The sequence below is a fragment of the Orbicella franksi genome, chromosome 4 (assembly GCF_964199315.1).
Source record: "Orbicella franksi chromosome 4, jaOrbFran1.1, whole genome shotgun sequence".
In the NCBI taxonomy this organism is placed as follows: Eukaryota; Metazoa; Cnidaria; class Anthozoa; order Scleractinia; family Merulinidae; genus Orbicella; species Orbicella franksi.
This window is the reverse complement of record NC_138148.1, coordinates 9,425,778-9,441,915: the sequence shown is the minus strand read 5'-3', so window position 1 is coordinate 9,441,915 and position 16,138 is coordinate 9,425,778. Positions and strand designations below refer to the sequence as shown.

Below are 16,138 nucleotides of genomic sequence, written 5' to 3'. Positions count from 1 at the left end.
GAGAACATTTATAGTAGTGTGCAGGTGTTATTTTAGTAAAAAGTAAAATGTTTTTTTATGCCTTTTTTTACTGTTGCAACTTTATTGAAGTGGCAACAGGCCTCTGTTAAGTAATGACAATTTAACTCGAGGAGCTTATTCTTCATTGAAAAAAAAATTAATTTTGCTAAGAAAGGACATGGTATACAAGTAAGTCCTACTTTCCGGTCAAGTTTTAGGCATTCTCATATCATAAACAAAAACCGTTACTGTGTATTTCATAGGAAAACCCAAACTATGTCCATGTAGTGTTCTAGTTTTTATCTATAAAATGTTTGACACCTTGGGCACATTTTAGTACTTGGAGATCAAGTGCTCAACAACCCTTGGTATCAGTATTGCTTACTTGACGTCATCGCTTTTATTGTTGCTATAGCTACCATGGTTGTCAAGGTGATAAGACTGGCTTGTAGATGCCTGTGTCGCGCGTGCTGTAGAAAGGGTGATAGCAAAACTACGAAGGACTGAAAATTGAGAGAACAGGCCTGTTGCAACAGTTGATCACAAGACGTTTATGTTAAAGAGCCATGTAGTTTTTTGATCCTAAGAGCTAATTTTTGGTTTGTATCGAGGATTTCAGCGGCGTTCATTTTGCACGTTCATGGGTCTTACCCGGGTTTTTTTCTACACGATATTTTTGAAGAACACTTCTTTGTTTTTTTGAGTTTTTAACGATATTTTGTGACGCACATATGATCATTAAGATGAAAATTGCGCTGTTTAAATTTCAAATACTATTGTCCATAATATTCGCCTTGATTTTAAAAATAATTTCTATTTACAAGGCTAAAAAGGTTAAATAGTAAAAAGAAACACCGAACGACTAGGCCATCTTCAGGGCAAGTAGGTAAATACACAATTTTCAAATACTATTACTATTAAAGTTCCATGTATGAATATGTAACTATAACGCGTTCTTCTACAGAGCCAGCGTTTCTGAGTCCTAGCAAGCAGAAACATTCTGAATTTGACCATCCTCTTCCATAGCTATCATCTCCTGATCACTTTCATCGTTTCTGTTCTTGACTTTAATACAGAGCAGGACAAATGGAAGGACCGCACAGAGGAGAAGCACACCGCCGGCCAAATAAAACGAAGGCGCATAGGATTCTAACGTATCGGCGAGAAAACCTTGGGGGAGAACAAATTTCATATATAAGGAAAAAAACCGAGAAACTTGAAGAAAGCAAAGCCAAAACTCTGTAGAAATACAAAACTGGCACTAGTTGTATAAGAAATAGCAAACAATTTCCGTGTTTCTATGGACTTGTAGAAACACGCGAGTGGAAGTTTTGAACGGTTTTTACTTGAGGAACGAAAGTAATTGCATTGGCATTGGTTTTCCTTTTCTATGCTTAATGATTGGTTAAAACGAGGTTCACGCCACTTTCTCAACCAATGAGATGATAAAACAAAACCAGTCGTGACTTGCAATTACACGCACATCAGTTTCCCGCGTTTCGCGCCAGCTACGTGTATCTGCCTGGAGATTTGACTGGACCGATTGATGACCTGGGTTCTTGTGACTGACCAAAGTGGTTTTGGTTTTACGAAACTTGGTTGAAAACCGCGCGTTAGTTTGTTGAAATTTTCACAGCAGTTCAGTTCAGTTTTACGCCAGTCAAGCAGGCCTAGCATTACGTCATCCCATTACCTGTTTTCAGTTTAGGACTCACAGGGATGAGGAAAGCTTTGATGAGCAGTTATATGTAACGTAAATAAACTTACCGGCCAACGGGGGAGATGAAAGTACGGAAAAAGAAGCCAAACAGCTCGCCAGACCAAAAGCGGATGCCCTCCTCCGCTCATCGACACAAGTCAAAAATATCAGGTTGCTTGTGGAGATGCTAATACCAGCTCCCACACCAAAAAACAAACTGCATACAAGAAAATGAATATAACTCCGGGCCAAAGGGGCAAAAATGATAGATAGAGCTGCAATGAAGTTACCAACTTGAAAGACATAGTGAGGGTTGACCCATGTTAGATCGCACACACGTCCTGCTAATAATCTTGCGATGCACGAGGAAAGACCATAGAACATCAGTAATTTTGCAGAATTGTCGGGAGAGATGCCCTGTTCTTCTGAATATTTCACCTGACAGTCAAAGAATGATACATCAGATTAAAGGAAACATTTCTACGGGCTTTACATTGTACCATAAGCTGCCACCAAAACAGCTCAGGTTTGTACTGTTTCTCTGGCATGAAGCAACTAACCACTAAACAGTATTGCTAAATTTGAGATAACATAAAATCATGTCTGTCTGTCTCTAGACTCCCCGTGTATGCTAGACCATCGCAGCTTACCTGACATAAACGTGTCGCCCCTCTTTCCCTTATCGTTCGAGCGTGACACGAACAAACACACGAAATGAAAACGGGCACGCGCGCTTTCTCACCCTCGCTACACGTTTTCTTCAGGAATTTCCCAGAAAACGTGTAGCGAGGGTGAGAAAGCGCGCGTGCCCGTTTTCATTTCGTGTGTTTGTTCGTGTCACGCTCGAACGATAAGGGAAAAAGGGGCGACACGTTTATTTCATGTAAGCTGCGATGGTCTAGCATACACGGGTAGTCTAGAGACAGACAGACAGACATATTTATCTCGAATTTAGCAATACTGTTTAGTGGTTAGTTGCTTCTCAAGTTGAGATCCCGTTACTTCCCCTGGATAGCATGCTAGTCCATCACAGATTACTCCTCGGCAATCTGTCAAGTTTCCCAACAATTCACCGGTACCCATTTACACACCTGGGTAAAGAGAGACATTGTGAGAGTAACGTCTCTTACCCAAGAACAAACCACCATGGTCCCGGGTTTGAACTTTGTCTGCTCGCTTCGGATTCCACCGCCCTAATTATTTACGCCACCCAGTTTCCCTTGTAGATAATGCGCCAAGATTAGCTTATAGAGGCCTCTGATGTTACTGACGTGACCAACCATTAGGACAAACTCGTTCCCAGGCATTCTCCTTTGGCCAAGGAGAGAAAGCCTGGAAACGAGGTTGACATAAGGATAATTTCAATTCGCTTTGGTGGATCCAAAGATGCGGCTGCCCCCTCCAACCCTCACCCAACCTCCTGATTGAAGCAAAACAGGGTCACGTCCCGTCCCTTCACACCTTCGCTTCATCCACCACGGCCCTTTACCGCATTACTTGATCTGCTGCTTATTTACTTGCCAGGTGCATACGAGTGATAGCGCCTCCAAAACGATCCATCGCTAAGGCCAAAGCAAAGACAGTGAATGCAGGCACTGTCCATACTGAACAGTCCACTATGATCTTAGTTTTTCTTTCTTTGCGAGAGCCCTCTTCTTCCAGCTGTGAGTTGGAGTTATTTGGATTGTCTAGCTCCACATTAGGATCAAATGTTAATGCTGGAATCCCACCCACAAAGGCAACTCCTGCCAGGAATCTGAAAGTGTTGTCTAAACTGAAATTGTCCAACAAAGCTCGAACAACTGGTGCTAATACAAACAAACCCAGGCCAGCACCAGATGTTAGTATCCCTGTGGCAAATGGTCGCCTTTTGTCGAAATATTTTGCAACCACAAGGAAACTTGATGTGCGAATGCAACTAGAACCAAAACCAAACAGTAAACCATATGTGAGGTAGTGAATGATGATGCTGTTAGCAAATGATGATAAAACAAGTCCAATTGCTGATGTCACAGCTCCAATCATGCTGACATAACGACAGCTAAATTTCTCTGACATGCGACCAGCCACAGGACTGGCAAAGAAAATAAGAAATGATTGCAGTGAGCCTATCCAAGCTGTAGAGAGAGAAAGAAGTGATTAGCAACGGTGTAATATTTTACTGTCTACTTCCAAGACTAAGGACCATTCATTTTTGCGGGGTTAGGGGGAAGTGGCTGGTGGGATTTAATAGATGGGCCCTGCAAGATATCACAACAACCCTATTTATCAGAAATTTTTAACCCTGGACCTCCATCATCATCACAACATAGTGTTATGATGCCAATAGTGCAAGACCCTGGACCCCCTCATGATCCTAAATTGTTAAGACAACCCCACACTGCCCCCCCCCCCCCCCAACCCTAAGAAAAATGATAAGTAAAATTAACTTAACCAAGTAAACTTCATAACAGATAAAGTTGTAGTTTTAAGTGATAGTGATTATGGTACTAATTAACTGTTTTGGGGGCATGCTCGTTAGTGGGGTTGACTGTGTTTGCAAACAAATAATTGCTGGGGCTGTGTTGAAACTTTCCGTAAAATGACAAAGAAGAAGGTGGGGCAGGGGCATCTTACTGTGAGAAAATGTAGATTTCTAGAACTTCAGAAATGCTATATATTTCTGCACTTTTATAGATGTGACAATGCACGTAATGGTAAAATTATTATGTGAGTGACCATTCCCCTTACAAAGAATATTTTTTGGGTCACCCCCCACTGAATCCCACCAGTTCTCCCCCTTAACTCATACAAAAAAGAACAGACCCTAAAGCAAAGGTAAAAGTTTGCCCTTTGCATTGAAAGGGGAGCTTCCTGCCAGAATTGAAGGGTTTCGTGCAAAAAGGGCATATGTGACATTTTGGGCCAATTTTTATTTTTTGCAGGATCGAGCTAATTTTTGGCAGACTGAGTTGTTTTGACATGAAAAGCATTGTTGCGTAATTGTTTTTGTTGATTTGCACTTCGTTTTCGAGAAATAACGTATGCAAAAAAAACCCTCAGTTTTCTGAGCGGCATCTTTTGGAGCGAATCCTTCCAAGGTGGATTTTGATGCGGCACAAACTTAAACGGTTACTTTTACCAGCTTCGACAGCATGGTTTTTTTTACATAGATGTTTTGATTTTTGAAAGAAGTAGAGAAATAGACCGGAAAAAAAATTGACCAACCTGGTATCCCACCAGTATCATGACAAAACAAACTCGCATCTGGCCAGTTCAGCGCCTTATTCGCTTGCGCTAAGGAAGCAACAGTAAGAGAGTTGCGTAATTATATGAATAATAAAACTAGCGACAAATACCATGCTTCGGTGACTTCATCCTTTAGCAAAACAAAGGTTTCTTTTGTTTTTTGCTCAACAAAAGATCTCCAAAAGATACCCTTGGAAAACTGAGTTTTTTTGCACGCGTTATTTCTCGAAAACGAAGCGCAAATCAACAAAAACAATTACGCAACGATGCTTTTCATATCAAAACAACTCAGTCTGCCAAAAATTAGCTCGATCCTGCAAAAAATTAAAATTGGCCCAAAATGTCGCATACGCCCTTTTTGCACGAAACCCTTCAATTTTAATTCTCAATTCTGTCAGGTCCCCCTTGATGGGCTGCTTTTGTTATGATTATATTCTTAAGAACCCGTGAAACTGGGGTCTCAATGCTTTTACGACTACAAAATCCTATGCATGTTAAAATCAGTTTTAATATATAAAAGCTAAACAATTTTAAACCTAAGCTATGTCTCTAAAGCAACTACATTGTATAAAATATAATTTATATATAAAAAACTGAGTCATTGATATCTTTATATCTGGTGAAACAGTCTATATGTTTAAAGTAGTGATTTAAAAGAAGTTTCTGAGTAACTGCATGTCCTTAATCTTATCTGGAAGTTTTTATTCCAGAGCCATGAGACTGCCACAGAAAAATCTCTGTCTCAGAAGGTGATAATGTTGGATCAATTACCATACTTCGCTACAAATAACCTCAGATGTCAACAGATGACTTGCTAAAGACTGGCAAAAGTCTCTGTTTACTGATTGCTGATTACTGTATAGATCACATTTATTGGTGGCAATTGTGTAACCACAGGGTTAGATCCTCTTCGGTGCAATGTGCAGCTAAATGGGTGAGTATGAGACAGAGCTGAACGCAACAACAACAACACATTAAATCGAGCAACATGGCTGTGAGCACATGGCATGGCGCAAGGGCCTCTGAGGAACAATGGCTTATGTTGTAGCTTACATCACATTCAGGACAATGCTAACAATCACAATTTAAATTATTTACACCCTGTTCAGGGAAGTGAGGCCAAAAATTACACCCAGAGTGTCCATCAGCATGTCCTGGTGAACACCTTCAACATGGAAGGAGGTCCCCCAAGGTAATACCTATAATCACTCTCGAATCGAGGTGTGCTTATGTTGGCCCACGAAGTGCTTCAGAAAAGAAGAAAGAAAATCGATTTACAGTTTATTGGCAGGCATCAATCTATTAGCTCCACACAGCACCAATCAGATCCTCTTGGGGGATGAATGCCGTTTCTCAAACAAACAATGACTGCCGCCAGACGTGTTTTTCCTTCCCCTCCCTCTCCCCTTTGGTCCAATTTAAGTTTCAGTCTTACTCCCTAAGACGCCTTTTGGTCTCTCTCTCTCTCCAAGCCATCTCCGAGTTTGAATCCAAGATGGCGCTCGCTTAATAAAAATGCGCACAAAAGGACAAGGAAAAAAAATACTCCTCATCAATTCCCTTCGCTGCACATACGTTAACAGAAGGATTTTCCGTTTTTCTTGCTTTACAATCCTGAACAAGACATTCTTTCTGCCGGCCTCGGCTCACACTGATTATGTAATGGTTATACTCTGTAGTTAAGATTCGGAACCGGACGTTAAGAGACTACTTCATTGTTTCCCAGGACCTTTCCTGGGACTAGGATCACCTAGTAGTAGGATGATTACCGTCCCTCAGTTGAGGGCTGATCAAAATGGTAACCTCAGTTGTTCATACCTGTTTCTTGCCTGCTGGAGTTAAACCTCTTAATGATCACTGGAAAAAGAACACCAAAGCTTGTTGCAAGTCCCATGTTGATAGTCTGACAAAGGGTAGCGCAACCACAAACGAGATAAGACCAGCCACTGTCCCGCTTACGTCGAGGGTGATTGGGGTCATTTTGAGTCAAGGAGAACAACATCGTCAACTACTCTGGCTCTCATGACCCGAACCATAAAAGTTTTTGTCTTCAGAACGATTGTCCAGCCGTTTTGACCGAGACAGACTGAAAACTAGCATTGAAAATGTCACGATACCAAATGATTGTTGCGTGACGGGCATGAAAAAAAAAAAGATTTATTTGAACACAAGGATGCGATGTAGAGATACAACGCACACAGCCGGATGATGGCCCGTTAAAGCGTTTTATATTCGGAAAACCAGCCACTACTTTGGTAAAGCACAGGTTGAAACTGCTAACAATGGTTTTTTGTTGCATTAATATTTCTTCTTACAAGCAAGACAGCCTTTGGTCGTGGTTTATTTGTTTCTGTGCGACAACTTGTATGATCTTGACGATTGGATTTACCTTTGCACTCGGTGTACTGTTACCAGTTTTCATGGACTCTTTCAAGGAAAACCGCGAGAAAGCAGGTAAGCTAAAATATTCATCGAAATAGCTTGTATGTTGTTTTGCTGTGGTAGTGTAAGTATTTCTTTAAAAGTTTTAAGCTTATAATGAACGAACGCGAATATCTAATGATAAATCCGTTGGACGATTAAAATTTTCTGTCTGCCGGTTCCACGACTTTCGTTTTGTAACTATGCCCTTATACTGTCTATATACGTGTGTTGTTTTTTTTTTTATTTGTTTGAAATCAGAAGCTTGTTCAGTACTCTTGATAATACACAACCAAACTTCCGAGTCCGAGCTGGTGGCAAAATGATAAGTTATGCTCAATTAAACAATAGCTTTCTTCCTAATGCAAATATCGACCTAACAGGCTATTTCGTTTTCTTTTGTCCGTTAACAACAAATATTACTCAGTGCTGATATCGCGCAACGTATAAATCTTTTATTTTTTCTTTTCATTTTTTTTTTTTCAATTATATTTTTTTCAAATTTTTCAAATTTTGTGCGAAACCAGAGATGTTGCGGAAATAGCTTAACTCTGCTTGTGGTCGGTTCTTACTCCTGTTTCCGGAGCTCTATCGAAAATGTACACCACCATTCAGTTATAATTAGCCTTCGGTACCGGCAGCATTCTTATAGCTGACGAGTAATATGAACATTTCCGTAGAATGCTAGAAACTGTTGAGACTAGACTGGTCAGAAGTATAGTCTTAAGTATAAGGCGCCGTCTACGCTGCGCCGGAGAAATCTGAGAACGCAGCGTACCGTCACGTCCACACTAATCCGTCACGAAAACGGAGCTTTTCGAAAAACGCCCTTCAAACCGGAGGAGTTTGGAAACGCCGGTTTTCCGCTTTATTGTGGCATCATGATAATCATGTGATTTTCCCGTCCAAGCTTTTCTTGAACACAAATCCAAAATGAACGGTGATTGTTGCATTTTCAAATTTCTCCAGCGTGGTGTGGACGGGAAACATTTTTTAAATGCGTTTTCAGAATGAAACCTTCGTTTTCAAATTCCTCCGGCAGAGTATGCATGGACGAGGCCTAAGAGGGTCGGAAAAGTAATCTCCTTACGAGATTTGCAGTGCCTAAATATCGACTGTCTCGAATGCATTGCACGGATTTGAATAATCCCCAATATCTTGCACGGGATTTGTGCGTGATTGTTGAAATCGGGCTGCAAACGCACTCAAATTGCATGAAAAACAAAAATGTTCACAATAGGCCCTTTGCAGCTGGGGTCACGTGACCAAATTTTTTCTAAAAAAATTTTTGTATTATGGGGTATAACTTATGGGCTATAGCGCATCGAAAATACCAAAATGGCCAAGTTTGAGGCCCCAGGAATGAACGAATAAGTTTATAACAGTTTGAATTTTCGGAAAATTTAGAGGATTTGTATGGAAAATGTTGCTGGAGAGCAAGGTCTTGCTCTCCAACAACTTTTTGCGTACAAATCTTCTTATTCTTTCAAAAATTCAGACCGTGATAAAATCTCATTCTCTGATGATGGTGGCCTCAAACTTGGCCATTTTGATATTTTCGACATGCTTTTTCCATTTCTGGCATAGCCCATAATCTTATGAAAAGTAGGTCACGTGATGGCTTAGCTGCAAAAGGCCTATTCCCACATCTAATGAAACTGCTATAATTCCAAAAATAGTTATATTCAAAGCTTGCATACTCAGTCAAACAAAGATGCTCTAACAACAGTCTCAATCTGAGTAAAATCTAGCTAAAACTCATTAAAAGAAAACATTCTATAAAAAGTAATCATGAGCGTTTTGCCCGAAAAATAACATAATATTCGTAGCTGGAGGGGGGAGGTGGGGCTGCAGCCCCCTCCCCCCAGCTCGTACGCCTATGCCTGGACCCTACCATTCCGTCACGCAACACATGTACATCAAACAGGCAGTCTTTTCAATTTAGCTACGTACCGCACGGTCCAAAGCACAATAGTTAGACAGTGTCCGAGTTATTTCTTATATTTTTAATGCCTATCATCTTTATAGCATGGGTGAGCTCTGTTACCTTGGCAACATTTCTGTTCCTCGGTCCTGCCATTGGTGTGTTCGTCAACCGATTTGGATGCCGTCTGGCCACCTTCACTGGTTGCTTAACTTGTTCTGTTGCTCTAGCGCTCGGCTCTGTGGCTCCAAACATCATAGTTCTTTACTTGGCCTTTAGTATACTCTTCGGTGTTGGTAATACGTTCGTTTACATTTCTGCGCCGATGATTATAACCCAATATTTCAGCAAGAGAAGATCCGTCGCTCTTGGGTTCGTGACAGCCGGCCAGGGCCTGGGAACAATGATATGTGGCCCTGTTTTACAGGTGTTGGTAGGTGTGTTCGACTGGAGGAAAACGTTTCTTATATTCTCGGGTGTTTTAGGTCTTTCATCGTTGACAGGATGCCTTATAAACCATGGTAATCAAGAACCGACTACCACGTCGAATCAAGGCAAGAAGAACCACGGGAAATTCAGTTGTGATTTCTCTATATGGAAGAACCCGATATTTCTAGTGTTATTGGCCGTGGGTGGACTCAGTAACTTCTCACGTATGGTTCCTTATGTACATCTGGTGAGTGCCCCTTAACATTTTCACCCCAGGCCCATTCAAGCCCATATATTCAGTGGCGCACGCAGCCGGAACTTATCCCAGTTTCTGTGGTGTGAAGCGACCAGAAGTATTTCTACTCCTCCCCTCCCTAGATGGAATGCTAGTCCATCGTAAGGTTACCGCCAGCATTACGTTCTCACCCAAGAACACAACACAATAATGTCCCTGGCTATGACTCAAACCCAGATCGCTCGATCCGGAATCGTGCGTACTAATCATGAGGCCACCTCGCCTCCGCAATGTAACTTTTGATGATTTCGTGATATAAAATTCTCTTTCTCTGCTTATATTTTATTTGATGTCACTGCAAAGTTCTATGAATGAAAAAAGAGAAAGATCACGCTCACATGGATCACGGAGCCCACATGGCTAGGCTAAATTAAACAGTTCCTAGGAAAAGGAGGTTGCAGATTTCTTTTCCTTGGGAAGGCTCGGTCGTCTCAGTTCTTGGTTATGGGTTCTGTTATCAAGATTACCTGGTTTGTGGACGGGAAGAGGAGGGGGGGGGGCGGGTAAAGGGCATGGCCAGGGTCCCTTGTTAAGTTTTGCGAAAGACATGTTGCCCGGGCATCTAATCGCTAATTGGAGATGCTGCTTCTTGAGGAGGTGAAAAATAACTGGAATATTCGGAGAAACACAAGAGGTATCCAGGGAGGAATTAAAACCACTCACGGATGAACCCACATGTGACCCCGGTGAGAATAGAGCGCATGTCATTTGTGTTAGCGTCAACACATTTTCCTTCTTGTTTTTCTTAGATAAAGCATTGCGATGATCTTGAAATTCCAGCCGACAAGAGCTCCACACTTTTCTTGTTTATTGGAGTTTTTGCGGCGGTTGGCCGTCTCGGTGCAGGCTGCCTCTGCGACATCAAACGTGTCAACTCACTCTTCCTTTACCAGGCAGCGGTATTTGTTATGGGTGCCAGCACGATTCTCTTCTTACAGGCAAAGACCTACGCCTCTCTGGCAGCGGTGGTCGTGGTGTTCAGTGTAGCGGATGGATTGATGGTGTCAACATTCATTATTGTGCTTTTCAGGTCCGTTCAGGTGTCTCAACGAGCTGTTTGTCTCGGGTTCTGCATGATGTCTGCTGGTATTTTTATCGTTTGTAGCCCACCTCTGTCAGGTTAGTCGGTTTATTTCTAGATGTTACGCTAAGGGAAGGAATGGGAGTCCACAGCCCCTTGCCTAGTTCCTAGACCTCAATGTTTCGCCACGGTTCATCATTTTGGAGCCACGTGATCCGAGCGAAAAAGCAACCTCGATACCAGGTTCTCTCTCCTCAACAACAAGGGTGGCCAAGGAGAGAGAGAGCCAGGGATCGAGGTTGAGGAAAAAGTCGTTCATCTCAGATACGGGACCGAAATGAAATGATCGTGAAAACTTGAGAGAAAGACGTACAGAAACTTGGTAGCAAAGCCCAGTTAGTTGATACGCGGGCTGGATCCTCTGGCCCCAGTAGTTTATCTTTTCCTTGGCTATTGCCGCAAATTTGAGCCGTGGTGAACCGTGGAGTTATTATCGCTTCAGTAGAAAAAAAGTGCAAACTTTTTGAGACCAGGGTCCTACCTCTTCCAGAATGCCTACAAATTGACAGATGCCAATCTCAATCTGGAACTCAGTGGCCACGGTGCTTTTAACCACTGCAAAAAATCGTTAGGCGCGCAGTTGGTCACTATATACTCACCGAAAACCTGTGGGCTCTGGTGACGAGATCGGATAAGAGGCGAAAGATCACATATATACCACGGAAAGTTAAAGTGCGATCCTTTGGGATGATCCATGTCAGGATCAATGATCCAAGATCATTCAGATCATGGTGCACCAAAGGAGCCCATCAACCAGTGACCAGAGTAGATTCATCGGTTCTTTTGATGCATTATGATCCGAGTGATCTTGGATCACTGATCCAGATCCAGATCACCCCAAAGGAGAGCACCCTTAGTTTAATAAACTACAGATAGTTCAAAAGGTACTGAAGTAACTGGTGGTCCTCTAAGTGTCTCGACGGTTAATTCCATGCGAGATCACAATATCCTTCAAGCGAAAGATGCCTCTTTCGGTTTACACACCACCGTCTTAACAAGTGCCCTCGCGCCTTTGAGTTTTTTCTCTCTCTCTCTCTCAAAAAAAATAAAAATAAAAAAATAAATAAGTAAATAATAAATAAATAAATAAATAATAAATAGAGCTGCTACGTCGAATTATTTCCTAATGGCAATTAGAACATTTTAACATCTCATAAACCTGTTGCCACAGCAACGATGGTATACCTAGGCTCTAACTAAAACAATGACAGACTCATTATGGTTTGCTTAACCCAGGTTACATGGCAGACAAGTTTGGGAACTACGTGGCCGCGTTTCTGATGGCTGGAACTGTTGCAACCTTTGCTTCTTTTATTCCTTTTGTTCTTCGGTGTGTTGAACGCAAAAACGACAGCGACAATCATGTGGCATACCTTGAAGAATTGATGGACAAAGATGAGAATGTGCCAGCGACAGGCAGCACATCTAAAAGCAAGGATCCATCGAAAATAACTTATCACATAGAGTTGGAATCGCGTGATCCTATAAGGACGACATTGGTCCGCGTCTCATCCAAGAGACCTGTTTCTTATATGTGCGCCGTTGAAAGTCCGTTTAGCCCCATCACTCTCTAGACTACAACTGTAAACAGCTGAACATAATCCCAAATTTTAATTTTAAAAATATTCCAAAACGTAACAGCACCCCTTGAAAGTGTTTAGGCCTTTCTTCAGATATGTGGATATTTTTTTGGGATATTTAAAGAAGTTTCATAGATATTAAGAAAATATGATATTTAGAGAATTTGGAGAATTTAGAATATTCATATTTTTTTGGCTAAGCCCTGTGTTTTCTTTGCTGTTTCCTTGAACCATCACTGAGTTCAGTGATTTTCCACTTGAAAAATATGCTCTAGTAATGTCATATCACCAAGGCCGCAATTTTCCAAAATGGCGGATGCTGGTAACATTGAGGCGCCTGAATCTTCTTCCTCCACTCCTTTCGCTAATTGGTCCAAAATCAGTTCTGCTAAGACGTTTTTATTTGAATGGCCGCATACGTAAAGATTTCATCTGCAAACTCGTGGTTAACTCTGGAAGAACAATAGTTTTGAACATGCATTTTCAGTCATGTGTGCTCTGCTAAACAACGACGTGAAATGACCAAATTCTGCGTTGTCTGGAGAGAGTAGGGAACTTAAGCAAACCACCACGATGACGGCAACGAGAACATCACCAAACAAAAGGTTTAATGAGCAAAACAATAGCTGTGCGCGTGCGTTATAAACCTTTGTACATTTCTTAACCGTCGTCTGCAAAACAGGAACGTGAAATGACCAAGTTCTGCGTAGTCTGAAGAACGCGAAAGAGGAGGGTTGATTTTTCGTATTTCCATCTGCAATTGAACGCTGTCATTGCATATTTAGCCTGAGCACGTTTTTAGAGCCACTGGCGTACTGAACAAATCTAGACAAGCGCGAATTTCGCTGGTAAAATATAAATTCATTTTTGACTTGGCGTCGTCCACTGCGTCGAAGTCGATGCTTAAGCTCCCTTTTGTCCTGACGCACGACGAAATTCTCGGAACCTAAATCTAGTAAGACGCACGGAAATCAGTCAGGAGAATCGCTAACTCCAGCTTAGAGTTGTAAGGATTGAAGCGCAGTTCAAACGCAAAAAAAGTTTGCAAATCAAAAATTATAAAAATTATTAATAAATAGATGCAAGATCTTGAAGATTTTAATTTATTCATTACTAATTTATTACAACTGCTATTTGTGGCATAGTAACGACTTGTGGTTACTTGTGGCTAAATTATAGCACAGTCGAACCTGTATGTAAGACCACCCTTGGGACTTGAGGAACTAGCCGCTTAATACAGGATCACTAAAAAAGACTCACTTGGCGTTGTTCGTGATATGGTACTGTACTTCAGCGCATTGCGGACATCTGGAAAACTTTAACGATACTAAACGGCCGATTATCAGCTTACAGTAGCTTTGTAAATGTTATTTCTTTATAGTGATGATGGATCGCGCTTTAAACACAACAAAATACTACATAAAATGACATGTGGCTTAGTTTCCCGTTAAAGGTGGCCGCTAAATACAGGTAAACATAACAAAGAAAGACAAACATTGGACTGCTACAGGGTGGCCGCGGCCGCTTAATAGAGTTGGCCGCCTAATAAAGTAACAAATACAGCATCTGTATGAGCGAAAAATCGGGACTTTGAAAACCGGCCGCTTAATAGAGGGTGGCCTCTTAGGGACCGTTCATTTTTTATGAGGGAGGGGGGGCTGGTGGGATTTGGGGGGGGGCATGCAAAAAAAAATGGCTTTCGAGGGGGGGCCATCCCAAAAAAATAAGGGAAAAAGGGGGGGTCCCGTGAAATATTTTAGTAAAACTTTAAAATGGCATAATGTTTGAATATCAAAAAAATTGCTATAGAATAAACATAGAAGGCAGGATACAAATTTATTACAAACTTTCCTTCCGCTTTAAAAAAACGTTTGGCGACAAAAAAGCATTTGTAGCTACTGAAAAGAAGTATTTAACACTGTTATTTTCGAATGCAACTTTCACTGGCACTCATCTTCATCTTCGCTGTCGTCGAGTTCTTCGTCGCCGCTTGTGCTGCTATGGGAGTCTCTTTCACCGATGCTGCAAGAAGCAGCAATGCTTTCCGTCAGAGTGTACTCTTCAGGGTACATGAAGGTGTAGACATAATCTCTGACTTCCTGCTCAAGGTTGGTGGTGATTCTGCTTCTTGCAGCATTGGTGAAATAATTCCCTTCCAAGAGCTGTGCGATGTATGGCCCATCTCTTCTAAATAACGTCGTGGCAACATCCTCAACTTTAATACACCCTTCCGGGACGGCCGTTCTAGGAGGGTACACAAGGCATTGTGGAAGATCATTTCCTAGCGGGTTTCCAACACAGATTCCATAAACTCGTTGGACGTTGTTTTCAGTCCGCTTCCTCTTTCTTGCATTTGACTTTCTGCGGTTTTCTTTTTTCCTTCTCCTTTTGTTGATGTGCTGTGCATGTTTGAGTATGCCCTTGAATATGCTGTTATAATTGCTCTTATTTTCTAGTGCTTCCATGTCCTGCGTGACCTTCGTCAACTTAGCTTCTATACATTTGATCTGTTTTACATTAAAACTGTGGGCATTCATCAATTCAGATGAGGGAGATGCCAGTGAGAGGCCAAATGCCACACGCTCAGGGCGAGCCATAACTAGGAGATCCGAAATTGACTTCTCTTTCGTTTGATTTGTTTTTCAAACAACAGCTCTCTGTAGTATAGGGATTGTAAATATTGTCTTCAGTGAGCACAAAACGTGAAGTAGGGGGATAATAGAGAAATATTAAAAAAGTTGAAATCTAAATATTGTTTGTTCAATTTTTTTTTTGGGGGGGGGTCATCCCAAAAAATGACCGCTATAAGGGGGGGCCACGTGAAAAAATTGGTAAGCTGAGGGGGGGTCATGCGATTTTTAAATGGTGCTTCCCAAATCCCACCAGCCCCCTCTCCCTCATAAAAAATGAACGGTCCCTTAATAGAGAACCGTTATAATACAGGTTCGACTGTAATTACCTGTTTATAAATTAAATGAATTTATTTCTTATAGATACAAAAATTATTTTAATGAATGAATGAAATAAAAGGTGTCTTTTTTGTTACACCTTCTTTTTGTTGCAACATGGAGCCGCTTTTTAGCATTCTCATCTTTTTAGTTATATACATCACAGGCAGCCCAAGCTCTCTCTATGAACCACACAAGCAACACAATATGGCATCGAATTATGAGGGTTTATATGGGATTTTCTACAAGATATCCATGGAGGTAGTTAAGAGTGAAAATTCTCAATGAAACTGGTCTACCTTATTCCATACGTGTGTTGTTTGCTCCTGGTGTGGTTATTTTACCGACTGAACTTGATTTAAGCGACTTGTTTGAATTCCGAGTTTCCCTTTAAAACTATTATAAAACTACTATATGAAGTTTAGCTACAAATTACGGTCTAGTACCCCCGCGAGTCTTGGTTTGCCAACATGACGAGGTTACCAAGCCGATTTCAACGGTCGTTGGGTCGCGGATCAACCGACAAGGAGCTC

The 16,138-nt window shown here is 41.5% G+C and overlaps 2 protein-coding genes across 2 annotated transcripts; one reads left to right on the top strand and one right to left on the bottom strand.

Annotated features, from left to right (window-relative positions):
• Positions 1 to 5: 5 nt before the first annotated feature.
• LOC145483351 (monocarboxylate transporter 10-like) lies at positions 6 to 6,946 on the bottom strand. The gene is made up of 4 exons (XM_081461853.1): positions 6,746 to 6,946; positions 3,221 to 3,816; positions 1,768 to 2,137; positions 6 to 1,170 (listed from the first exon to the last, which is right to left on the bottom strand). Exons 1-4 carry the CDS (start codon positions 6,927 to 6,929, stop codon positions 983 to 985), a joined length of 1,338 nt encoding a protein of 445 aa, XP_081317979.1. The 5' UTR covers positions 6,930 to 6,946; the 3' UTR covers positions 6 to 982.
• Positions 6,947 to 7,199: 253 nt separating this feature from the next.
• Positions 7,200 to 15,669, top strand: LOC145483330 (monocarboxylate transporter 10-like). The gene is made up of 5 exons (XM_081461825.1): positions 7,200 to 7,381; positions 9,377 to 9,948; positions 10,746 to 11,115; positions 12,314 to 14,289; positions 15,585 to 15,669. Exons 1-4 carry the CDS (start codon positions 7,210 to 7,212, stop codon positions 12,649 to 12,651), a joined length of 1,452 nt encoding a protein of 483 aa, XP_081317951.1. The 5' UTR covers positions 7,200 to 7,209; the 3' UTR covers positions 12,652 to 14,289; positions 15,585 to 15,669.
• The last annotated feature ends 469 nt before the right edge of the window (positions 15,670 to 16,138 follow it).

What these genes read in the sequence shown, in the direction of transcription:
- LOC145483351 (XM_081461853.1), bottom strand. Translation starts at nt 6,929, where the DNA reads ATGTTGTTCTCCTTGACTCAAAATGACCCCAATCACCCTCGACGTAAG. An exon ending in CTCCAGCAGGCAAGAAACAG is followed by an intron (nt 3,817 to 6,745) that starts GTATGAACAACT and finishes CTCTCTCTACAG; the next exon opens with CTTGGATAGGCTCACTGCAA. An exon ending in TTCATCTCCCCCGTTGGCCG is followed by an intron (nt 1,171 to 1,767) that starts GTAAGTTTATTT and finishes TTCTCCCCCAAG; the next exon opens with GTTTTCTCGCCGATACGTTA.
- LOC145483330 (XM_081461825.1), top strand. Translation starts at nt 7,210, where the DNA reads ATGGTTTTTTGTTGCATTAATATTTCTTCTTACAAGCAAGACAGCCTT. An exon ending in TGGTTCCTTATGTACATCTG is followed by an intron (nt 9,949 to 10,745) that starts GTGAGTGCCCCT and finishes TGTTTTTCTTAG; the next exon opens with ATAAAGCATTGCGATGATCT. An exon ending in TTGTAGCCCACCTCTGTCAG is followed by an intron (nt 11,116 to 12,313) that starts GTTAGTCGGTTT and finishes TGCTTAACCCAG; the next exon opens with GTTACATGGCAGACAAGTTT.